Genomic DNA, 27,034 nt, shown 5'->3' with positions numbered 1-27,034 from the left:
TCCAAACCGCTCGCTATCATCTAAAAGCTGTCGCTAACTAATGTTAGCGACAGCTGGCTAATAGGGCGTTGAAATTATCGCCGCTTAGCGGCCGAAAACGGCCGCTAAAGCGGCGATAATTTCATTTTGCCCACCTTGATAATATGACCCCAAGTTCCCTGAATGTGAGCAGTGGAAGGATACAACAGGGGCACCAGGTAGCGGTCACCAGGGGTCTCAGCTGTGCAGAAAGTTATTCCCTTCAGTGCCAGGAGCTTTGATAGCAATGTGTGCTTTTTGAGACAAAAAATTATTTTTTCTTGCAACCAATGTTGACATGAAGACAGGTCCAAAGGTATACAAACTCAGGTGTGGAAATTGTATTTGGTGTAAAATAACCTGGCTCCAAAGGTGATGCCCTGGCACCAGGCAGCCCCTCCCGCCTCAGCTCTCTGGTCTGCTGCCCCTGGTTCTTCCACATATGTACCCCAATGTTTACCCAAGGGCTAATGCCAGTCTGTGAGAAGATATTTAACAACAAGGGGTGGTGATGGACAGAGTTTCTGAATTAAGCAGAATACTCTCACCCAGTCAAGAGATCAGGGCTAGATCCAACACCGTTTTTTAGCTCACTGCACCATCCCAGTTCAGAACCTGGCTATATGCAAATTAGTCTGTTCCTGTCCCAGTGCATGATGGGAACAGGGCAAACCAAACTACCAAGCCAATTCTTACACTGGGAAGGAAACAAGCTTCCGGGGACCGGTTTCTGCCATTTCAGGCGTCGTCGGCCCGGCTTGCTTGAATCCTGATGGTGCAATGAGCAAGGGACTCACATCTGAGTATACCCTTCCACGCTTATGGTGGACAAAATATTTAACAACAAGGGGTGGTGATGGACAGAGTTTCTGAATTAAGCAGAATACTCTCACCCAGTCAAGAGATCAGGGCTAGATCCAACACCGTTTTTTAGCTCACTGCACCATCCCAGTTCAGAACCTGGCTATATGCAAATTAGTCTGTTCCTGTCCCAGTGCATGATGGGAACAGGGCAAACCAAACTACCAAGCCAATTCTTACACTGGGAAGGAAACAAGCTTCCGGGGACCGGTTTCTGCCATTTCAGGCGTCGTCGGCCCGGCTTGCTTGAATCCTGATGGTGCAATGAGCAAGGGACTCACATCTGAGTATACTCTTCCACGCTTATGGTGGACAAAATATTTAACAACAAGGGGTGGTGATGGACAGAGTTTCTGAATTAAGCAGAATACTCTCACCCAGTCAAGAGATCAGGGCTAGATCCAACACCGTTTTTTAGCTCACTGCACCATCCCAGTTCAGAACCTGGCTATATGCAAATTAGTCTGTTCCTGTCCCAGTGCATGATGGGAACAGGGCAAACCAAACTACCAAGCCAATTCTTACACTGGGAAGGAAACAAGCTTCCGGGGACCGGTTTCTGCCATTTCAGGCGTCGTCGGCCCGGCTTGCTTGAATCCTGATGGTGCAATGAGCAAGGGACTCACATCTGAGTATACCCTTCCACGCTTATGGTGGACAAAATATTTAACAACAAGGGGTGGTGATGGACAGAGTTTCTGAATTAAGCAGAATACTCTCACCCAGTCAAGAGATCAGGGCTAGATCCAACACCGTTTTTTAGCTCACTGCACCATCCCAGTTCAGAACCTGGCTATATGCAAATTAGTCTGTTCCTGTCCCAGTGCATGATGGGAACAGGGCAAACCAAACTACCAAGCCAATTCTTACACTGGGAAGGAAACAAGCTTCCGGGGACCGGTTTCTGCCATTTCAGGCGTCGTCGGCCCGGCTTGCTTGAATCCTGATGGTGCAATGAGCAAGGGACTCACATCTGAGTATACCCTTCCACGCTTATGGTGGACAAAATATTTAACAACAAGGGGTGGTGATGGACAGAGTTTCTGAATTAAGCAGAATACTCTCACCCAGTCAAGAGATCAGGGCTAGATCCAACACCGTTTTTTAGCTCACTGCACCATCCCAGTTCAGAACCTGGCTATATGCAAATTAGTCTGTTCCTGTCCCAGTGCATGATGGGAACAGGGCAAACCAAACTACCAAGCCAATTCTTACACTGGGAAGGAAACAAGCTTCTGGGGACCGGTTTCTGCCATTTCAGGCGTCGTCGGCCCGGCTTGCTTGAATCCTGATGGTGCAATGAGCAAGGGACTCACATCTGAGTATACCCTTCCACGCTTATGGTGGACAAAATATTTAACAACAAGGGGTGGTGATGGACCGAGTTTCTGAATTAAGCAGAATACTCTCACCCAGTCAAGAGATCAGGGCTAGATCCAACACCGTTTTTTAGCTCACTGCACCATCCCAGTTCAGAACCTGGCTATATGCAAATTAGTCTGTTCCTGTCCCAGTGCATGATGGGAACAGGGCAAACCAAACTACCAAGCCAATTCTTACACTGGGAAGGAAACAAGCTTCCGGGGACCGGTTTCTGCCATTTCAGGCGTCGTCGGCCCGGCTTGCTTGAATCCTGATGGTGCAATGAGCAAGGGACTCACATCTGAGTATACCCTTCCACGCTTATGGTGGACAAAATATTTAACAACAAGGGGTGGTGATGGACAGAGTTTCTGAATTAAGCAGAATACTCTCACCCAGTCAAGAGATCAGGGCTAGATCCAACACCGTTTTTTAGCTCACTGCACCATCCCAGTTCAGAACCTGGTTATATGCAAATTAGTCTGTTCCTGTCCCAATGCATGATGGGAACAGGGCAAACCAAACTACCAAGCCAATTCTTACACTGGGAAGGAAACAAGCTTCCGGGGACCGGTTTCTGCCATTTCAGGCGTCGTCGGCCCGGCTTGCTTGAATCCTGATGGTGCAATGAGCAAGGGACTCACATCTGAGTATACCCTTCCACGCTTATGGTGGACAAAATATTTAACAACAAGGGGTGGTGATGGACAGAGTTTCTGAATTAAGCAGAATACTCTCACCCAGTCAAGAGATCAGGGCTAGATCCAACACCGTTTTTTTGCTCACTGCACCATCCCAGTTCAGAACCTGGCTATATGCAAATTAGTCTGTTCTGTTCCCATGATGCACTGGGCCAGGGACAGACTAATTTGCATATAGCCAGGTTCTGAGCTGGGGATGGGGCAGTGAGCTAAATAACGGTGATGGATCAAGCCCTGATCTTTGGACTGGGTAAGAGTGGTCTGCTTAATTCAGACACTCTGTTCATCACTACCCCCTTTTCTGAATCGTTTTTGGCCACTATAGGTGTGGCAGGGTATACTCAGACATGAGTCCCTTGCTCACTGCTCCATCAGGATTCAAGCAAGCCGGGCCGACGACGGCTGAAATGCCAGAAACCGGTCCCCGGAAGCTTGTCTCCTTTCTGGTGAAGAATTGGCTTGGTAGTTTGGTCTGCCCTGTTCCCATGATGCACTGGGCCAGGGACAGACTAATTTGCATATAGCCATGTTCTGAGCTGGGATGGGGCAGTGAGCTAAATAACGGTGATGGATCAAGCCCTGATCTTTGGACTGGGTAAGAGTGGTCTGCTTAATTCAGACACTCTGTTCATCACCACCCCCTTTTCTGAATCGTTTTTGGCCACTATAGGTGTGGCAGGGTATACTCAGACATGAGTCCCTTGCTCAATGCTCCATCAGGATTCAAGCAAGCCGGGCCGACGACGGCTGAAATGCCAGAAACCGGTCCCCGGAAGCTTGTCTCCTTTCTGGTGAAGAATTGGCTTGGTAGTTTGGCTGCCCTGTTCCCATGATGCACTGGGCCAGGGACAGACTAATTTGCATATAGCCAGATTCTGAGCTGGGATGGGGCAGTGAGCTAAATAACGGTGATGGATCAAGCCCTGATCTTTGGACTGGGTAAGAGTGGTCTGCTTAATTCAGACACTCTGTTCATCACCACCCCCTTTTCTGAATCGTTTTTGGCCACTATAGGTGTGGCAGGGTATACTCAGACATGAGTCCCTTGCTCACTGCTCCATCAGGATTCAAGCAAGCCGGGCCGACGACGGCTGAAATGCCAGAAACCGGTCCCCGGAAGCTTGTCTCCTTTCTGGTGAAGAATTGGCTGGGTAGTTTGGTCTGCCCTGTTCCCATGATGCACTGGGTCAGGGACAGACTAATTTGCATATAGCCAGGTTCTGAGCTGGGATGGGGCAGTGAGCTAAATAACGGTGATGGATCAAGCCCTGATCTTTGGACTGGGTAAGAGTGGTCTGCTTAATTCAGACACTCTGTTCATCATCACCCCCTTTTCTGAATCGTTTTTGGCCACTATAGGTGTGGCAGGGTATACTCAGACATGAGTCCCTTGCTCACTGCTCCATCAGGATTCAAGCAAGCCGGGCCGACGACGGCTGAAATGCCAGAAACCGGTCCCCGGAATCTTGTCTCCTATCTGGTGAAGAATTGGCTTGGTAGTTTGGTCTGCCCTGTTCCCATGATGCACTGGGCCAGGGACAGACTAATTTGCATATAGCCAGGTTCTGAGCTGGGATGGGGCAGTGAGCTAAATAACGGTGATGGATCAAGCCCTGATCTTTGGACTGGGTAAGAGTGGTCTGCTTAATTCAGATACTCTGTTCATCACCACCCCCTTTTCTGAATAGTCTGTGAGAAGATGGCAGCCCTACTCACCCAGTCCGCATCATTGTTTCAGCTACACAGTCATACAATACATTGAGGTACATGAATGCCTGGTCTGGAGATAAAGTTATAAAACAGGACCTTATTTAACAAAAAACCTAGAGCATGTCCACTGTGCTCACCCATGTCAGTGGCGAGGCGGCAGAGGGTGGGGGAGGAGGACAAGCCCAGGGCGTTCTGCGCCGTCACCCAGATGCTGTAGAAGGCGTTCATCCTTGTGATGCTGATGGCGCAGCGGTGCCGGTCCATGGGGTGGCAGACCTTGGTGTCGCTGAAGGCGTGCTCACATCTCCCCAGGTCTCTGGACATGAGGAAAAGAAAGATTGTGAGAACGGGGTCGGAGGTCCATTCACGGCCAGCCACCACAAATCAACAATCACAGGCAAATGTTAGAGAGCGAGGGTTTGTGATTGATGCCAACCAACAATAAGAATGGGTGGTATGTTAAAATGTCGACCTCTGGAATATTGACTTGCACTCATTTTGAATCCACAACATTGACTACCAACATATGGTCAAGGCAAGCAAACATACAAACACAGGGAAATACACACTAAGATCCTAATTGAGATCTTGGCGGACAGGTTACTCTGTCACAAAGGTTGTGGATATCCCATCCGCCAAAATATAAATCCCAAAGGATATAACTGGATTTATGTTTCGGCGGACAGTATATCGGTCACCATTGTTACGGAGTACCCGTCCGCCGAGAACTAGATCAGGGCATCAATGTTCTTAACTCCTCACCTACCTACCATATCTATATACGGTTGTCGGGACTGCGGAGTTGATATAAGTTCAGATCGATATTAAGAACTCAAAGTTTTTGTAGCACACCCAGGAAGGTGACACATGACACGTAGAATAGCGACTGATCAAACTTAGAGGCAGGTCCTCTGAATGAGCAGAGATCTCCACTAGGCAGAGATTTCTGAATATGGCTGGCAGTCAACAGCCTTGGATGTGGGGGTTACACCCTCCGCCACTCTAAATGCCTCCCCCCATGGCCTGTTATTGCAAAAAATCACTTAAACAATCCCTTTTAATACCCTCCCCTCCCATACAACGGGGAAGAAGGATATGACAGCTCCAGTGGTGGGGCTGCGATGCGAGAGAAATAATGCAACCACAATGACGCTGAACATCTTGTGATTCTGGGCAAATCACTTAGGGACATATTAACAATGGCTTTATCTCCGCTTTTTTGGCTTTAAAAGACAAAGAAGCGGAGATAAAAATATCGCCCTATCAACAACAGGGTGCTAACATGCAAAATCGCATGTTAGCACCCTTTTTCACTACGCTGCCCTTTGCATCTCTCATGAGATGCAAAGTGGGCATTCCAGAGCAAAATAATAGGAGAAAAGTTGCTAAGCAACATTTCTCCTATTATCAAGCTTCACGCTAACCCTGTTAGAGACAAAAAAAGCAGCGCTAACCACGGTTACACTGCTTTTTTACGTCTGGTAATTTTCAGATTTAGCCATGTAATCCAATGGGAGGTGGATTACATGGCTAAGTCCACCATGGGCTATCGACAAGGATATCCCTATCCTAGTAGTTTTATCGCTGCATTACCAGCGATAACCTCCCGAAATGCCCCTATCGCTGGATTTTATATCGCCTAGGTTGTTAGCATCGTTAATAACATGATAACCAGGCGATATTATCCAGCGATAGCGGGCGTTAAAAAAATTAACGCTAAGCGCCCTTAGCCTTCATTTTCTCTGTTCCTTGTTAATATGCCCCCTGATCTCCCCGTGCCTAACCAAAAAATAAATAATAATAATGATTGTGTCCTCATGTAATGCAACCGGTGCTATGTAAAGCGCTCTGATACCCCATTCGGGTCAAGTTTGCGCTATATAAAACTGCGTAATTTTTTTTTTTTTTAAAAGAAGTGGGGAGAAGATTAGTGAGCCCCTCGCATGGGGGCTGGTACTCACTCTCGCACATGTAGGGCGTAAGTGGTCGGGAGGTTCGTCTGCTGTCCAGGATCCCAGGAGCACGTGATATTGGAAATCCAGATGACGACACAGGTCAAAATGTGAAGCTCTGCAGGAGGGGCTGGGAGAAGAGGCACCGACAATCAGAAGTTGGCAAGAGATGTAGGAAGAGCATGAAAGAGAGACGAGAAAGACCAGGGACTTTCTTCCACAAAGACATTTCATACCCTTTAAAAATTTTCCTTAGAAATGCACTAGAACCCCCCACAGCGACCCCTAATACATACACTCACCACTAAAAAAACAAATAAATGTTAAACATTTAATTTTTAAATTGAAGGATAAAACTGAAGAAAGGAAAAACCGGTTGTACTAAATGTAAGGCTATGTTCATAAATTAAACCCAAGATCATAATGTGACTTTTTACATTTTCTATATGGAGGTCTTTTGATCTTCGAATCAATCCGGAAATGTCTTCTGAAATTGAACTATGAAAACAATTGTAATCTAGTGAATCTTTGCAGGATATTGATGGAACGCTAGCAATGCACTCAGTCTCTAAAGCTCATACATTCCCTATTCCAAGAAAGAAATAGTTTGGACATTTTTCAAAAATGTGATCTCTAAACTTCACACTATCAAATGCTACAACATATTTCATATGCCGACGGATCACCACAGACTTTTGCTGTTCTTTATTGCTCTCATCGCAGCCACCGACGACATCAGGACCATGATGGACAACGGAGAAACAACCGCCCTCTTTCTCCTAGACCTCTCGGCAGCCTGCCTTTGACACCGTCTGCCACCGCACCCTAATAACCCGCCTCTACGACACTGGTATCCAAGGAAAGGCCCTGGACTGGATTACATCATTCCTCTCCGATAAAACCCAGAGAGTCCGCCTCCCTCCCTTCCGCTCCGAAGCCACCAAGATCATCTGCGGCGTACCCCAGGGCTCCTCACTCAGCCCAACCCTCTTCAATACCTACATGATCCCGCTCGCCGCCATCGCTCGCAAACACAACATCAACATCATCTCCTACGCCGACGACACCCAACTGATACTCTCCCTCACCAAAGACCCAGCCACCACCAAAACCAACCTCCAGGAAGGAATGAAAGACGTCGCAGAATGGATGAAGCTCAGCCACCTAAAGCTGAACTCAGACAAGACAGAGGTCCTCATCCTTGGACAATCCCTCTCCGCCTGGGACGACACTTGGTGGCCCACAGCGCTGGGCCCCGCACCGACTCCCACGGACCACGCACGCAACCTGGGGTTCATCCTGGACTCATCCCTCTCGTTGACCAGGCAAGTCAACGCCGTATGCTCATCCTGCTTCAACACCCTGCGCATGCTCCGAAAAATCTTCAGGTGGATCCCCACAGAAACAAGAAAGACCGTCACTCAGGCCCTCGTCACCAGCCGACTGGACTACGGAAACGCCCTCTACGCAGGTACCACAGCCAAACTCCAGAAACGGCTTCAGCGCATACAAAACACCTCCGCCCGACTCATCCTCAACATCCCCCGCCACAGCCACATATCCGCCCACCTAAGATACCTGCACTGGCTCCCCGTCAACAAGAGGATCACGTTCAGGCTCCTACAAAGCATTCCACGACAAAGAACCCGTATACCTCAACGACTGCCTTTCGTTCTACACCCCCACGCGCCAGCTCCGCTCAGCCAGCCTCGCCCTCGCCACCGTTCCACGGATCCACAGAACCACCGCTGGAGGAAGGTCTTTCTTCTACCTGGCCACAAAGACATGGAACTCACTTCCCGCACACCTTCGACTGACCCAGGACCACCTCACCTTCAGGAAGCACCTCAAGACCTGGCTATTCGAGCAATGACAGCACCCCTCCCTTTCCCCCTTTAGCGCCTTGAGACCCTCACGGGTGAGTAGCGCGCCCTATAAATTCATTGATTGATTAATTGATTGATCGCTGCACAATCGATTCTGCTGCATTCCGGCCGACTGGGAAAGGACCTACCCCAGTTGCTAATTTTATAATGCCCTGAGGAAGCCCCAGGCCAGATGGCCAATGTGAAGGGGCGAAACACGTGTTGGCTATAAATGCTCTCTCTATGTCACTAGCACAACGGAATAAATTGGATTTGACTCCAAGGATTAAGTTATTTTTTCTACTCGTTCCGACACACCAAGCTTGATTATCATAATGGGGAAGGGGTTTCCCATTGTCTCGAACATGTAGAAACGTAATCAGATCTACTCTATTATTACAGGCCTGCAGAGGCCTCTGACTCATTACCCCCCACCCCATGAAAACTTATTTCATAGTAAAGTCAATAAACAAAAAATAGCAGCATAGCTAATTTGCGATGTAAATCCCTCGATCATCATAAAATTTCTTACAAAGAAGGGAGTTTCGCGATAATGGATACATTAAAATGTACATTGGATAGATATGTCTGAGAGTTATTAAAAGATTTTTCATCAGAAGCGCATGATAACGATTGGGAAATAAAACACATGCCATTGAATCTACTTAAAAAAAAAAAGGTAAAGAATCTTCATTGTGCGATTTGTCAAGGGCCAGCAAGAGCGTCCAAAATATTTACATCGCATATCTAGATTACCAAGAGCATAGAAATGAATTAAGGAGTCTCTAATGTGTTTGAAGAAGAGAGGAGTTTAAAGATCGCGTTGCTGCCTTGTAATTACCTAAGATAGATTGTGCCATTGTACGAGCTAAGAATGTCACCTATTGAGCGTCCAAACAGAAGATTTTCTTACCAATGAAGACAGTGTAATATTGAAATGAGGTTCTACAAATGAGTCATTGTGTTTTCCTCAAACTTCAAAAAGTGTGTAATTCAAATTAGATACGACACACAAGAAAATAGGGAAATCAGTGATAAAGGTATGAAAAGCTATGTTTGGTTGTGTTCAGCGAAATAAGAGCAATTCTTTGGAAATTTTTACTAAACTGATGTTCTTCAGGCAGAGTCGGAAAACAACATGAACCCAAAACTGAAATCATAATCAAAGATTGCGACAAACTCTAGAAAAGCTCTCAGCAAGAATTACATAAAAATGCATAGACAAAAATCAAAAAATGATACATTAATTATTCACAAACATTTATTTATAAGAAACAATGCGTTAAGTAAGCACCCGGGCACCTGGAGTAGGTCGTCAATTGTTTCCTTCGGTGAGCGTTAAGGAACCATCAACTTTAGAAATGTTTACGGAAAGGAAAATAAATAATGATATGCTAATAATTTACAGTATCATGTACAGATTATCAGGAGCATCCACTGAAGATCTCACGGGTTTAGATAAGCACCAATCAAGCATGGTTTCAATTAACGTTTAAAAGAAATCTCCAGCCGCCAGGGAACCTTCAGGGATTGGATTTAATCTGTTGCCGTCTCTCATGCCTTTGCATTTTCACTCTTACCTGTGCATTCTCAGTCCTAACTATACCACTAAAAAGAATTTGGTACAGTAAAAAAGCAAAGCTAAAAACTATTGTCACCTGCAGACCATGCAGGTATGGATGAAAGAATATAATGTGTGATGGTTGGGTGTACGTTTAAGATGTAAAATAGTCCCCCGTGCGTTGCAATGCAGGAGATCCATAAGAAGCGGAATGATACACCAAACAGCCAATAGCAAGAGTGTCCTCGGTCAGAGCCAAAGCACTTTCTAGGAATACTTTGAAAATTGATTCCAATAGCTATGCAGACAGCTGAACTTTCAAGCCAATGCTAGTGTTTTATGTATGTTGTAAAATGTGTATTGTACTATAAGTTGTTTTATAAAGTGCATAGACACGAAGCACACGGTCTATGATTTCCAGAATTTGATATTGCTTTTTCTATTTGCATAAGTCCTGGTTGGACCTCAGGAAACTTTCGTATTTTAAAGATTGATAGGATCACAGATAAGACGGCGGTCCTCATCCCAGGCTCTACCCCTTCAGCTTGGGACGACTCCTGGTGGCCAACAACACTAGGAACAACCCCGACACCCACCGACCACGCACGCAACCTAGGGGTCATCTTCGACTCCACCCTCTCCATGACTAAGCAGGTCAACGCCGTCTCCGCATCCTGCTTCAGCACCCTCCGAATGCTCCGCAGGATCTTCAAGTGGATCCCCACCGAAACTAGATGTACGGTCACCCAGGCCCTCGTCAGCAGCAGGCTGAACTACAGAAACGCCATCTATGCAGGAAGGTCGGCCAAGCTTCTGAGACGGCTGCAACGCATCCAGAACGCCTCGGCACGTCTAATCCTTGACATCCCCGGCCGCAGCCACATCCCACCCCACCTGAGAGACCTGCACTGGCTCTCAGTCAACAAGAGGATAATCTTCAAGCTCCTCACCCACGCACACAAAGCTCTCCACAACACCGGCCCAACATACCTCAACAGGCGACTCTGCTTCTACACCCCCACCCGCCAGCTCCGCTCCGCCGGCCTCGCCCTCGCCACAGTCCCCCGCATCCAAAGAACGACCGCTGGTGGCAGATCCTTCTCCCACCTCGCCGCCAAGACCTGGAACACCCTCCCCACCAACCTCCAGCAGACCCAAGACCTACTGGCCTTCTGAAGACTCCTCAAGACCTGGCTCTTCGATCAGTAGCAGCAACCCCCACACTTCATCCCCCCAGCGCCTTGAGACCCTCACGGGTATGTAGTGCGCTTTACAAATATCTTGATTGAATGGTTGATTGTCCTGGCTGCCCGATTGTGGTTGTCCGTAACGGGCACAAACCTCATGCACGGATGCATACAAATTTGTATTAATTTCTTTCTCTCTTCAGATGAAACCTTTTTCCATCTGAAGAAATTTCTTCTCCACCACAGTTACTACGCCACCAGTAGCAATTTTCTGTTGATATTAGTTCAGAGTTGCCGTAAGTGTAGGAGGTTATTCCAAATGTTTATGGCTGCTCCCAAGTTTATGTTTGGTGAGTCTTCACATGGACATCGTTCACTCCCATGAAAATACGCACTTTATCACACCTAGTTCACACTTCGGGCTGTTGGTAAATTCACACAGGTCTGAGCGCCATCTCTGCTCGCAAAAATCAGTCGATCTTGGATGTGTGAGTGAGGATCTAGCATTTCCAAAAAAGTGCTTTCCTTTTTGGATTAATAAGTTTCAGTTAGATGTGCAAACCTTGAATATGTAACGTTACAACTCGATCATTTTGATCACGGTACGTTACAACCCAGTTTTTACAGCGCAAGTCGTTACACCGACTTGCGCTGGAGGGCGCTGGACTTAGGAATAGTATGATTTACTATTCCAACACCAGTCTACGTACAGAAGGGAAGGCGTTAGAATAGTAAAACATACTATTCCTTAGGTTAGAGCGCCATCCAGTGCAATTCGTTGCAATGACTTGCGTTGTAAAAACTGCATGGTAAAAGGCATTGTGATGTAATGACCGCATTGTAATGGATGTTTCCCGCAAACCTTTGGAGAATCAAGCCGAGTTCTACTGTGATGCTATGATTCAAACGCCCCAAAGCCTCTTTTAAAATAACAAATTAGATTTTTTGTAAGAAAGGTTCTCAGAGTAGTGATGGAAAGATTGTAACCTCATTGGGCGCCAGCTCTCATGTGTTGTGATACACCAGCATTGGGCCATATTAGAAATAACAAGTTGTACTGCTTACCGCCAACTTGATAGGAGACGTTCCCCAGGAGTCGTGGCGCCCCCTGATGGAGGGAGTAGCAGGTGAAGGTCGCCTCCGTCCCGCTCGCCCGCGGAATGGTGACCACCGAATCCGTCTCGTTGGCTACCACCTTAGACCTCCTGGGAAGCTCCTCACCGTCCAGAGTCCAAGCCAGGCCGGCCGGGCTGGCATTACCGGCCTGCTGCAAGCAGGGGGCGTCGAGGTGGCAGGAGGCAGTCACGGGCGTGCCTACGGGCACGAGCTTGGAGGAGATGGCGAGAGAGCCACACTGCTCCCAAGAAGCCTGTACTCCTGGTGGGAAAAAAAGTGGGTTAAATGAGTACATGTTTTGATTCAATAGCTGAAGAACTGCTAATAGTTTTAAGTGCACATCATATCCTACATCAGGCTAGGATTTTTTTTTCCTTTTAAAAAATGGAACTATTAAAGGTGGGGGGGGGGTAGGATTTTGATTACGCGTTTTTTTTCATAAATATTTACAAAATGGTAATGACAATTTATTGGAAACAAAATAAACAGGTCTCACGAAGGGCTAAGGGTACAAAGCTTTTAATGTGAAAAATGTAGTGGTGGGCAAAACTCACGGGGCATATTATGAACTAACTGCGATAAATATCACAGAGCGCACTGGATTTCCTCACCGAGTTAGCACGTTATTATCAACGCTTATCTCAAAGGCGATTGGAAATCCAGCGATAGCAGCAAAAAGCGGGAATAGCACGGGAAATACTGCAATATATTTTGGGCGATAATGGGAAACATGCTAATAAGCCCCTGTGGTCTCAGCCTTGCAATCCACCTCCCATTACTAAGATGGCTAAGTCAACTTTAAAGCAGGAGTTAAATTCCTTTGATAAAGGGGACTTAGCGCGATTATTAACATTGCTTCGCGGGTCTGCTGCCGGCTTGATAATACCGCGAAGCCATGTTAGCGAGTTCTCCCATGCTGTTTTACACAGGAATGCCTACTTTGCATGTCATTAGCGATGGCATGCAGGGCGATAAAAAACGGCAGCCATCGCGCGAAAATAAGCGCTAACAAGGGTTAGCGTGAGCTTGTTTATAGTGCGATGGAAATCTTGCTGCTTTTTTGGCTTTTTTGGCTTTTAAAGCCGAAAAAGCAGTGATATGTCCCTTGATAATATGCCCCTCGGAGGTACATAAAAACTGCGAGATTCCAGAGAGTTCTGCCAATGGGTGGGAATAGGTATGCGGCGTTGCTCGTGCTGTAATTTAGCGCCAGGTGCGCGTTCCACGATGATGAATCAGTGTGAACGGCACAATGTGGCACGTCAAAGGCGCTGCTACTCAAGTTGAATTTGCTGCCTCTCCAGTGAATTTCCAACTCGATCAGCAGCCTTCTGATGCGAATGGTCGTTACCGCCCATTTTGGAAAAATGTTGCCCGGTGTCCTCCTAGTGCCCGAAGATCGCGCTAGGGGACGCCAAATCTTGCTTGTGAACTTACCATTGTGGGACGCAAGCAAGAAAAACCTTGCCATGCACTGAATGGCGGAATTTGGCCAGAACTCCACATTACCACATTACAAGCGTAATGTGGAGTCATCAAAATTCCACTAATTCCACCAACGGAAGGGAGGATATTGCCCACCCCAAGAAAAACGTAGGTTCACAATTCGTTTTTAAAAAAAAAACATATATTTTTTTTGTTTGTTTTTTATTAGCTCAAGCAATATACGCATGGAGTTACTCTGTAGGTTATATGCATCCCAATTACGTGCCCTTATTACATCAAGCTTTTGTGCGACTGCGCCATTTCTGGTGTTTCCAATCCCCGCCTCCGGAAATAGAAATCTGAAACAATGAGCTCAGGGGGGTGGACGGCAGGTCAGCGCGTGACACAGGAAGAAACGGGGATCACGCATGGGCGTGGTGCATGAGAGACAGCCGAGGAGAAGCTCTCCCTGGCCCCTCCCACATTTATTACTAAGTAGTAAACGTACATGTGTGGAGATCTCCATGTAGAAAAGATAGGACAGGTGAGGTGGAAAGGTACACTCGTAGGTATATGAATGGCTCTTTGTTTTATGCCAATAGTACCACTTACTACAAAGTGCAGTTTATAAATCGGGCCCCAAGTGTCCCCTGAAATCGCTAGATCCCGTTATCAAAGCTAGGAACCTATCCTTAAGTCTTCCCCCTCCACCTCCCTTTTACTTTTCTTGTGCTATGAGCTCCAAAACAAACAAAAACAAAAAAAGAATTCTAAATCCTTCCCTCTTCTATCTCTCCACTATCCTTCTCAATCTGGGGAGGGGTCGGCCTGGGCGGTGGATGCTCTCTCCAGCCCTTGGCCCCGCGGGTTTCGGTATGCCTTTCCTCCGTTCCCCCTTCTTCTCCGCTTCCTGCTGCGGGTCCGCTCCTCGGGGTCTTCTGTGATTCTGGTGGTTCCGGCTTGGCCTCGTGCCTCCTGGTTTCCTCTCCTGGTGGAGATGAGGTCGGAGGTGGAGTGGTTACTGCCTCTGTCTCCGCCCCCTATGATCTTCCCGGCGTTGCAGCAGGATGTTCTGGCCCGGATGCGCTTGGCGGCTTGGAGGTTTAACGCTTAGGTCTTCTGCGTCAAGGGGTTCCGGCTAGTTTGACTTCTACACTGCAGGTGGCTAGGCGTGCGTCGACCAACAAGTCTTACCTGCGGCACTGGCGTTCTTTCAGTCGGTGGTGTCTTGTCAAAGGTTTGGACCCTACTTCCTCTTCTTTGTTTGAGGTGATGCTGTTTCTTCAGGAGAGTGCTGCCTTGGGCTTGAAGGTTTCCTCCCTTTGTTTGCAATGGGCTGCGATTAAGGCGTTTAAAAGCTCTTGAGGCAATCTCTCGGATTCTATGGGGTTGGTTAGTCGCTTTTTTAAGGGTTTGAGTAATGTTCTTCCTACCCCTCTGAGGCATTTTCCGACCTGGGATCTGTCTCTGGTCTTGAACACTTTGATGACCTCTGCCTTTGAGCCCTTGACTTTTGTGGATCTGCACCTGTTGTCCTTCAAGACTTTCTTTTTGGTGGCCATTTCCTCTGCTCGCCACCTGGGTGAACTAGGTGCTCTTTCTTCCTAACACCCTTTTTGTCGAGTTTTTGAGGACAGGATTGTGTTGTGGCCGATTCTTTCCTTTCGTCCTAAGGTGGACTCTCAGTTCCACAGGGATCAGGAGTTGGTTCTTCCTTCCTTTTTTGATTCTCCGTCCTCGGAGTCTGAGGTGCGGCTGCACTCTTTGGATGTTCGGAGGGCTCTCCTGGTCTATTTGGAGCGGGTCGCTCCTTTCCGTCTCTCGGATTCCCTTTTTGTTAATTTTGGGCCTGTGAATCGGGGTTTGCGTCCTTCTACTACTTCCTTGAGTCGTTGGGTTTGTTCACTGATTTCTTTGGCTTACAAAGAGGGGGGTCACCTTTCTCCTTTGGGGGTTCAGGGTTGTTCCACTCTCTCCATGGCTGCGTCCTGTGTGGAGGTCCAAGGGGCTTCCTTTTCTGAGATTTGCTGGGCTGCCACCTGGGCTTCACCGTTGACCTTTGCCTCTCATTACAGGATTGGCCAGGAGATTGACTGTGCTGATGTTTTTGGACACAGGGTTCTTCCCACTATGATTCCTGAATAGTGGTTTTTCCTTTGTTTTCTGTGTTTTTTAATAAACCTGTTTTTTGCATTCCTTCTTTGTTTGTCCTGTTTAGCTTTGTACATCTCATTGTGTAAGGAAGGGAAGCGAGGGAGTAGGACTCAGAGTAACACAATTACCGGTAAGTAATTGAAGCATATCCACCACTCAAATTACTTTCATATTTCACTATACTAATTCACCACTAATCCTTTATGGGACCCTGAGTAGCGTGCTACTCGCCGAAAAAGCGCTTCGACGCCTCGTCAGAGGTAGTAAGCGCTATATTAATGCATTTACAATACAATACAATAATACCATGACTTAAAAGAATTATTTGAGGGCACGCCTCTACCCTGGAGGGTCCCTTGGTGCTACTGACAGACGCAGGAGTCTAATTGTTACTCAAGCCAGTGGTACTCCTTATAGCAGCCTCCGAAGGCTGAAAGGCGGAGTGTATGTATCTGCCGAGGTTTGAAGGTGTGACTGAGTGCCCTGTTGTGCACAGGAGCCCCTTGAGATACCGATGCCGCCCCCCTCCTCCCCAGCCTCGTGGCTTGGCGAGGACGAGGCAGGTGGACGGAGGTGCCAGGGAAGCGCTGGCCTGACTCCAGTACTTTCACACCGTGTACCTGCCTCTAATCACAAAAACAAGCTCAGAGTGGAAAACAGCGCGCGGAGGGGTGGGCGGCTGCCAGGGCGCCCCCGGATGTGCCGCCCCTCCCGCCGGTGGCTCTGCGTCCTGGAGTCCAGTCTGTCCTATCCACGACATGCCACACCCTGATTTATCCCCCGAGGGCTTCACTGACAGGGGCTGCTGGCACCAAACCAAAGGCAGCTAATGTTATCGACCTGGACAGGATGAAAGGCTGCGTCACCTCCCCCTTTCTGTGCATCGCTGCAGACACTCGCGTCTCTGCAGCCAAGAGGGGTTTGAAGGCAGGAAACAGGATGCATGCAGGGCAATTTAATACACAAATATCCTGGAGTCGAAATGGCACGAATGTCAGCATAAAGTCAAGTTTAGATTTCAAAATATTGTGAATGTAACTACAGATCGCTAAGTATAGATTTCATAATTTTGTGAATATAAGTACGAGTAGGTAAGTATAGATCTCAGAATGTCATGAAGGTAAGTACTTATAGGTAAGTATCATTTTCAAAATGTGGTGCTTGTAAATGTATAAAGGAGGTGCAGCACCGACACCTGGCAAGCCGAGGTAAACATCGACTCACACTCACCTTCCTGGAGCTCAAAGTTATCTGCCCAGAGTTCACACTCACCTCCCAGAGTTCACACTCACCTTCCCAGAGCTCACACTCCCCTGCCCAGAGCTCACACTCCCCTGCCCAGAGCTCAAAGTTACCTGTTCAGAGTTCACACTCACCTTCCCAGAGCTCACACTCCCCTGCCCAGAGCTCAAAGTTACCTGTTCAGACTTCACGCCCACCTTCCCAGATTTCACACTCACCTTCCCAGAGCTCACACTCCCCTGCCCCGAGCTCAAAGTTACCTGTTCAGAGTTCGCACTCACCTTTCCAGAGCTCACACTTACCTTCCAGAGCTCACACTCCCCTGCCCAGAGCTCAAAGTTACCTGCTCAGAGTTTACACTCACCTTCCCAGAGTTCACACTCACCTTCCCAGAGCCCACACTCACCTTCCAGAGTTCACAGTCACCTGCCCAGAGCTCAAAGTTACCTGTTCAGAGTTCACACTCACCTGGCCAGAGCTCACACTCACCTGCCCAGAGCTCAAAGTTACCTGCTCAGAGTTTACACTCACCTTCCCAGAGTTCACACTCACCTGGCCAGAGGCCACACTCACCTTCCCAGAGCTCACACTCCCCTGCCCAGAGTTCAAAGTTACCTGTTCAGAGTTCACACTCACCTTTCCAGAGCTCACACTTACATTCCAAAGCTCACACTCCCCTGCCCAGAGCTCAAAGTTACCTGTTCAGAGTTTACACTCACCTTCCCAGAGTTCACACTCACCTTCCAGAGTTCACACTCACCTCCCAGAGTTCACACTCACCTTCCCAGAGCTCACACTCACCTTCCCAGAGCTCACACTCCCCTGCCCATAGCTCATAGTTACCTGTTCAGAGTTCACACTCACCTCCCAGAGTTCACACTCACCTTCCCAGAGCTCACACTCACCTTCCCAGAGCTCACACTCCCCTGCCCAGAGCTCAAAGTTACCTGTTCAGAGTTCACACTCACCTTTCCAGAGCTCACACTTACCTTCCAGAGCTCACACTCCCCTGCCCAGAGCTCAAAGTTACCTGTTCAGAGTTTACACTCACCTTCCCAGAGTTCACACTCACCTTCCCAGAGCCCACACTCACCTTCCAGAGTTCACAGTCACCTGCCCAGAGCTCAAAGTTACCTGTTCAGAGTTCACACTCACCTTCCAGAGCTCACACTCACCTGGCCAGATTTCACACTCACCTTCCCAGAGCTCACACTCCCCTGCCCCGAGCTCAAAGTTACCTGTTCAGAGTTCACACTCACCTTTCCAGAGCTCACACTTACCTTCCAGAGCTCACACTCCCCTGCCCAGAGCTCAAAGTTACCTGCTTAGAGTTTACACTCACCTTCCCAGAGTTCACACTCACCTGACCAGAGGCCACACTCACCTTCCCAGAGCTCACACTCCCCTGCCCAGAGCTCAAAGTTACCTGTTCAGAGTTCACACTCACCTTTCCAGAGCTCACACTTACCTTCCAGAGCTCACACTCCCCTGCCCAGAGCTCAAAGTTACCTGTTCAGAGTTTACACTCACCTTCCCAGAGTTCACACTCACCTTCCAGAGTTCACACTCACCTCCCAGAGTTCACACTCACCTTCCCAGAGCTCACACTCACCTTCCCAGAGCTCACACTCCCCTGCCCATAGCTCAAAGTTACCTGTTCAGAGTTAACACTCACCTCCCAGAGTTCACACTCACCTTCCCAGAGCTCACACTCACCTTCCCAGAGCTCACATTCCCCTGCCCAGAGCTCAAAGTTACCTGTTCAGAGTTCACACTCACCTTCCCAGAGCTCACACTCCCCTGCCCAGAGCTCAAAGTTACCTGTTCAGAGTTCACGCCCACCTTCCCAGAGTTCACACTCACCTTCCAGAGCTCACACTCACCTGGCCAGATTTCACACTCACCTTCCCAGAGCTCACACTCCCCTGCCCCGAGCTCAAAGTTACCTGTTCAGAGTTCACACTCACCTTTCCAGAGCTCACACTTACCTTCCAGAGCTCACACTCCCCTGCCCAGAGCTCAAAGTTACCTGCTCAGAGTTTACACTCACCTTCCCAGAGTTCACACTCACCTGGCCAGAGGCCACACTCACCTTCCCAGAGCTCACACTTCCCTGCCCAGAGCTCAAAGTTACCTGTTCAGAGTTCACACTCACCTTTCCAGAGCTCACACTTACCTTCCAGAGCTCACACTCCCCTGCCCAGAGCTCAAAGTTACCTGTTCAGAGTTTACACTCACCTTCCCAGAGTTCACACTCACCTTCCAGAGTTCACACTCACCTTCCCAGAGCCCACACTCACCTTCCAGAGTTCACAGTCACCTGCCCAGAGCTCAAAGTTACCTGTTCAGAGTTCACGCTCACCTTCCCAGAGCTCACACTCACCTTCCCAGAGCTCACACTCACCTTCCAGAGCTCACACTCACCTGGCCAGAGTTCACACTCACCTTCCCAGAGCTCACACTCACCTGCCCAGAGCTCAAAGTTACCTGTTCAGAGTTCACACTCACCTTTCCAGAGCTCACACTTACCTTCCAGAGTTCACACTCCCTTGCCAGAGCTCAAAGTTACCTGTTCAGAGTTCACACTCACCTGGCCAGAGGTCACACTCACCTTCCCAGAGCTCACACTCCCCTGCCCAGAGCTCAAAGTTACCTGTTCAGAGTTCACACTCACCTTCCCAGAGCTCACACTCCCCTGCCCAGAGCTCAAAGTTACCTGTTCAGAGTTCACACCCACCTTCCCAGAGTTCACACGCACCTTCCAGAGCTCACACTCACCTGGCCAGATTTCACACTCACCTTCCCAGAGCTCACACTCCCCTGCCCAGAGCTCAAAGTTACCTGTTCAGAGCTCACACTCACCTTCCAGAGTTCACACTCACCTTCCCAGAGCCCACACTCACCTTCCAGAGTTCACACTCACCTCGCCAGAGCTCAAAGTTACCTGTTCAGAGTTCACATTCACCTTCCCAGAGCTCACACTCACCCGCCCAGAGCTCAAAGTTACCTGTTCAGAGTTCACACTCACCTTTCCAGAGCTCACACTCACCTTTCCAGAGTTCACACTCACCTGGCCAGAGCTCAGTTACCTGTTCAGAGTTCACACTCACCTTTCCAGAGCTCACACTCGCCGTCCCAGAGCTCACACTCACCTGCCCAGAGTTCACACTCACTTGCCCAGAGCTCAGTTACCTGTTCAGAGTTCACACTCACCTTCCCAGAGTTCACACACACCTTCCCAGAGCCCACACTCACCTTCTAGAGTTCACACTCACCTGGCCAGAGCTCAAAGTTACCTGTTCAGAGTTCACATTCACCTTCACAGAGCTCACACTCACCTGCCCAGAGCTCAAAGTTACCTGTCCAGAGTTCACACCCACCTTACCAGAGCTCACACCCACCTTCCCAGAGCTCACACTCCCCTGCCCAGAGCTCACACTCACCTTCCCATAGCTCACACTCACCTGCCCAGAGCTCACACTCACCTGCCCAGAGCTCAAAGTTACCTGTTCAGAGTTCACACTCACCTTTCCAGAGCTCACACTCACCTTCCCAGAGCTCACACTCACCTGGGCAGAGCTCAGTTACCTGTTCAGAGTTCACACTCACCTTTCCAGAGCTCACACTCACCTTCCCAGAGCTCACACTCACCTACCCAGAGTTCACACTCACTTGCCCAGAGCTCAGTTACCTGTTAAGAGTTCACACTCACCTTCCCAGAGTTCACACTGACTTGCCCAGAGCTCAGTTACCTGTTCAGAGTTCACACTCACCTTCCCAGAGTTAACGCTCACACTCACCTGCCCAGTGCATCAGACAAGAAAGGATGACGAAGAGGCCAGGTAAGAGCTGCCCCACACCCATCAGAAGTGACTCCTGCAGGGAAAAAGAAAGGAGGTGAGAAGAGTTTTCACAGACCTACACTATCTCACAGCACTACACTGCTCCCAGCCTACCCTGTAAACTTGAAGGGCTAAACTGCGAAATGAGACACCCTACATCAGTACCTTGACAGCCTGGACATTATAATCTACCAGCAACCCCCAGAGGACTGAGAAGGCACTTCTTTACAATGCACCACCTCAAATAGAACAACACGTAACTCCAGCTCCTACACCACTCCACCCTGGACACCTGAGGGGGAAGGACAGTCACAAGGTGTGCATCCAACATCACAACACTGAGGCTCCTCATCATACAGCACACCCCGATACTGTTTGTCCCTTCCCTTGTTCAACCCCTATTTACAGGATGTATGACGTTACAACGCACACTTTTACAAAGCACACTTTTACAACCCATTTTTTACAACGCAACATCCATTACAACGCATTTCATTACAACGCATGCCATTACAACGAAATTTTAAAAACTACATTTACAACGCATTCCATTACAACACATAATACCATTACAACGCATTACATTACATTGCATGTTTGGTAAGCATTGGATAGTGTAGGGTTAAAAATTACTATTCTAACTCCAGGCGGTGCAACAGTAGGGTAAGTGTTGGATGGTAATGTTATGCGTTGTAATGGTATGCGTTGTAATGACTGAGTTGTAATGGCATGCGTTGTAGTGGTGTGCGTTGTAGTGTCATGCATTGTAATGGTTGCATTGTAAATGCATGCGTTGTAATGGATGTTGCGTTGTAAAAGTTTCGTTGTAATGGTAGTGCGTTGTAAAAGTTGCGTTGTAAAGGTTGTTTCCCCTATTTACGGCATCCTTCCACCAGTGCTTCTTTCTGTAAACAGGCCTTTACATCTTCTTCTCATCTTGTCACATTTACTGTGCATTCAAAGACAGAGGTCTAATGTCAGACAGTGCCTTCCAGGGAGCTTGGTGTTTACTTTTCTTTCTCTGACTTCAAAGTGAGAGGATTTATGTGCAGCTCTTGCTGGATACCGGGGGTAGTAAAGAATTGTGCACATAACATTTCAATGAACTGTACAAGTATTTCAGAATATGCAAGACTTAGGAAAGCACAAATGAAGCACATTTTATGTTAATTTTGAAGTGTGTTGGAAACAAATACTTTAATATGATCTAAACAAATCAATACCGTAGGTGATGATATTTCCACACATTATTGTTTGTGCGCTGTGCACTTTTAGCAGGTAAACTGCATGTCTGTGCAAATGTAATGGACATTTCCATTCAAGATGTGTTGTCTGTAATGGTGGTGTACTACCACATCATGCATACTCCACTTTACATAACACCACTCTACTCTGCACCACTCCACTTTACACCACTCCACACCTCTGAAGTCTGCACCACTGCACTCTACTCCACTCTGCACCACTGCATTCCACGCTCCTTCAATCTTCATCTTAATACTCTACTCTGCACCCCCTACTCAAAGCCAATGCACTCTACGCCACTCTACATCACTGCACTCTTTGCCACTGCAGTCTACGCCACTCCAGTCTAGCTCACTCTACTTTACTCTGCACATCTGCACTCTATGGCGCTGCACTCTACACCAGTGCACTGTGTGCTGCTATAATCTGAAGCACTCAACGCCAATGCACTCTACACCAGTGCACTCTACTCTATGCTACTCCACGCCACTCTACGCAACTCCTCTCTATGCCACTCCAAAGCAGGATACTCTATGGCACTCCACTCTACGGCACTCCAAAGCTGGATACTCTATGGAACTCCACTCTACGCCACTCCAAAGCAGAATACTCTATGGCACTCCACTCTACACCACTCCAAAGCAGGATACTCTGTGGCACTCTACTCCATGCCACTCCAAAGCAGGACACTCTATGGCACTCCACTCTACGCCACTCCAAAGAAGGATACTCTATGGCACTCCACTCCATGCCACTCCGAAGCAGAATACTCTATGGCACCCAACTCTACGCCACTCCAAAGCAAGATACTCTATGGCACTCCACTCTACGTCACTCCAAAGCAGAATACTCTATGGCACTCCACTCTACACCACTCCAAAGCAGGATACTCTGTGGCACTCTACTCCATGCCACTCCAAAGCAGGACACTCTATGGCACTCCACTCTACGCCACTCCAAAGAAGGATACTCTATGGCACTCCACTCCATGCCACTCCGAAGCAGGATACTCTATGACACTCCACTCTACGCCACTCCAAAGCAGGATACTCTATGGCACTCCACTCTACGCCACTCCAAAGCAGGATACTCTATGGCACTCCACTCCATGCCACTCCGAAGCAGGATACTCTATGACACTCCACTCTACGCCACTCCAAAGCAGGATACTCTATGACACTCCACTCTACGCCACTCCAAAGCAGGACACTCTATGGCACTCCACTCTATGCCACTCCGAAGCAGGATACTCTATGACACTCCACTCTACGCCACTCCAAAGCAGGATGCTCTATGACACTCTACTCTATGCCACTCCAAAGCAGGATACTCTATGGTACTCCACTCTACGCCACTTCAAAGCAGGATACTCTATGGCACTCCACTCTACGCCACTCCAAAGCAGGACACTCTATGGCACCCAACTCTACGCCACTCCAAAGCAAGATACTCTATGGCACTCCACTCTACGCCACTCCAAAGCAGGATACTCCATGGCACTCCACTCTACGCCACTCCAAAGCAGGATACTCTATGGCACTCCACTCTACGGCACTCCAAAGCTGGATACTCTATGGAACTCCACTCTACGCCACTCCAAAGCAGAATACTCTATGGCACTCCACTCTACACCACTCCAAAGCAGGATACTCTGTGGCACTCTACTCCATGCCACTCCAAAGCAGGACACTCTATGGCACTCCACTCTACGCCACTCCAAAGAAGGATACTCTATGGCACTCCACTCCATGCCACTCTGAAGCAGGATACTCTATGACACTCCACTCTACGCCACTCCAAAGCAGGATACTCTATGGCACTCCACTCTACGCCACTCCAAAGCAGGATACTCTATGGCACTCCACTCCATGCCACTCCGAAGCAGGATACTCTATGACACTCCACTCTACGCCACTCCAAAGCAGGATACTCTATGACACTCCACTCCAAAGCAGGACACTCTATGGCACTCCACTCTATGCCACTCCGAAGCAGGATACTCTATGACACTCCACTCTACGCCACTCCAAAGCAGGATGCTCTATGACACTCTACTCTATGCCACTCCAAAGCAGGATACTCTATGGTACTCCACTCTACGCCACTTCAAAGCAGGATACTCTATGGCACTCCACTCTACGCCACTCCAAAGCAGGATACTCTATGGCACCCAACTCTACGCCACTCCAAAGCAAGATACTCTATGGCACTCCACTCTACGCCACTCCAAAGCAGGATACTCCATGGCACTCCACTCTACGCCACTCCAAAGCAGGATACTCTATGGCACCCAACTCTACGCCACTCCAAAGCAAGATACTCTATGGCACTCCACTCTACGCCACTCCAAAGCAGGATACTCTATGGCACTCCACTCTACGCCACTCCAAAGCAGGATACTCTATGGCACCCAACTCTACGCCACTCCAAAGCAAGATACTCTATGGCACTCCACTCTATGCCACTCCAAAGCAGGATACTCTATGGCACTCCACTCTACACCACTCCAAAGCAGGATACTCTATGGCACTCCACTCTACGCCACTCCAAAGCAGGATACTCTATGGCGCTCCACTCTACGCCACTCCAAAGCAGGACACTCTATGACACTTTACTCTACGCCGCTCCAAAGCGGGATACTCTATAACACTCCACTCTACGCCGCTCCAAAGCAGAGTACTCTATGGCACTCCACTCTACGCCACTCCAAAGCAGGATACTCTATGGCACTTTATTCTACGCCGCTCCAAAGCAGAATACTCTATGGCACTCCACTCTACGCCGCTCCAAAGAAGGATACTCTATGGCACTCCACCCTACGCCACTCCAAAGCAGGATACTCTATGGCAGTCCACTCTACGCCACTCCAAAGCAGGATACTCAATGACACTCCACTCTACACCACTCCAAAGTGAGATACTCTATGGCACTCCACTCTACGCCACTCCAAAGCAGGATACGTTATGGCACTCCACTCTACGCCACTCCAAAGCAGGATACTCTATGGCACTCCACTCTACGTCACTCCAAAGCAGGATACTCTATGGCACTCCACTCTACACCACTCCAAAGAAGGATACTCTATGGCACTCCACTCTACGTCACTCCAAAGCAGTATATTCTATGGCACTCCACTCTACGTCACTCCAAAGCAGGATACTCTATGGCACTCCACTCTACGCCACTCCAAAGCAGGATACTCTATGGCCCTCCACTCTACGCCACTCCAAAGCAGGATACTCTATGGCACTCCACTCTACGCCACTCCAAAGCAGGATACTCTATGGCAGTCCACTATACACCACTCCAAAGCAGGATACTCTATGGCAGTCCACTATACACCACTCCAAAGCAGGATACTCTATGGCACTCCACTCTACGCCACTCCAAAGCAGGATACTCTATTGCACTCCACTCTACGCCACTCCAAAGCAGGATACTCTATGGCACTCCACTCTACGCCACTCCAAATCGCGATACGCTATGGCACTCCACTCTGCAACACTCCACACCACTCGCCTCTACTTTAAGCTGTGTTATGTAATGTTATGGTATTTGCAAGCGCATTGCTGCCCCCGCAAAGGGGCGTCCCAGTGCTAGTCTCAGACAGACAAAGTGCTGAACAGCAGCCACGCTGGTTTACAACATGGCTAGAAAAGATTGCAAAGTACTTAGCTCGTGCATATGCGAGACCTCTCGGCTTTGCCAGTGCTTGTTAAAATCTCTACTATCACTTTCCCTCGTGTTTACTCCCCTGAAATGCTCTGGTTCCGGATGCATCTGCGACATCACTAGCCTTATTTATGCTATTAGAAGAGTTACACGAAGCACGGCTCACTCCACAGGGAATCAGTGAAATTGAATCTAAGCCCAGGGTGGGAGAGCACACGGGGACGAGGAGAGACAGAGAGCATCAGAGGGAGGGAGGGAGGGAGGGAGGGAGAGGGACACTGGCAGACACAGAAAGGAGGGCCATGAACAGAAAGACTGAGGGGCATATTACCAAGGAATAGCGATATTTATCGCTAAATGTGCTTAGCGCATTTTTTTTATTGCTGGATATGTTAGCGGAGAAAACATGCTATTAGCAACGTTTTTCTCCATTGTGCTAAAATATCCAGCGATAGCGGAGAAATGCGTGAATATCGGTGAGAATACAGCGATATTCACGCATTAGCGACTAAATGCTCTTAGCCATGTTATCCACCTCCCATTGGATAACATAGCTAAGAACTGGTCTGAGCAGGTGTTAGTATTTGGAGATATTCGCGTTTAGCGTGAATATTTGCATCACTACGCCTGTCTTGCTAGTAGGCGATAGCGACGTTAGCGACTGCTTTAGTCGCTAACTGGTTGGGTACGCCCACTTTGCATGTCATTAGCGATAAACATCGCTGACTTGCAAAGCGGGCCCCAAATCGCTCGCTATCGCCTAAAAGCTGTCGCTAACATCAGTTAGCGACAGCTTGCTAATAGAGCGATAGAATTATCGCAGCCTAAAGCGGTGATAATTGCCTATCGCCCTGCTTGATAATATGCCCCTGAGAGAGAGAGAAACAAGAGACTGTAGTAGAGTCCATCCTGCCAGTGTGACAACGATGGCTCAGGGGGACCTGCCTCACACCTCGGGCAGGATGGCTGCTACTGAAGCAGCACCAAGGCCCTCTGCATGTGGAGGGTTCCGGTTTGAGGTGCACGATGAGCAAAACAATAATACACTGGAAAGCAGGACTGAGTAATTACCAGTGGCTGAGATTCATTCAAGCATTCTGAGCATCACTTCAATGTTTGCT

At 48.5% G+C, this 27,034-nt stretch overlaps 1 protein-coding gene across 1 annotated transcript in view; it reads right to left on the bottom strand.

The window, feature by feature from the left end:
- The window catches only part of LOC144799313 (granulocyte colony-stimulating factor receptor-like), a 116,844-nt gene that overhangs the window by 41,433 nt on the left and 48,377 nt on the right, over window positions 1-27,034 (bottom strand). The window contains exons 3-6 of the mRNA XM_078670554.1: window positions 20,955-21,030; window positions 12,283-12,594; window positions 6,614-6,734; window positions 4,790-4,968 (exon numbers count right to left, since the gene is read on the bottom strand). Of these exons, the coding sequence (XP_078526680.1) occupies window positions 4,790-4,968; window positions 6,614-6,734; window positions 12,283-12,594; window positions 20,955-21,030 (688 nt within the window). The remainder of the gene's footprint in view (window positions 1-4,789; window positions 4,969-6,613; window positions 6,735-12,282; window positions 12,595-20,954; window positions 21,031-27,034) is intronic.

The sequence above is a fragment of the Lissotriton helveticus genome, chromosome 12, assembly GCF_964261635.1.
Source record: "Lissotriton helveticus chromosome 12, aLisHel1.1, whole genome shotgun sequence".
Lineage (NCBI taxonomy): Eukaryota > Metazoa > Chordata > Amphibia > Caudata > Salamandridae > Lissotriton > Lissotriton helveticus.
Note: the sequence above shows the minus strand (reverse complement) of the source record. Positions and strands in the feature narration are given on the sequence as shown.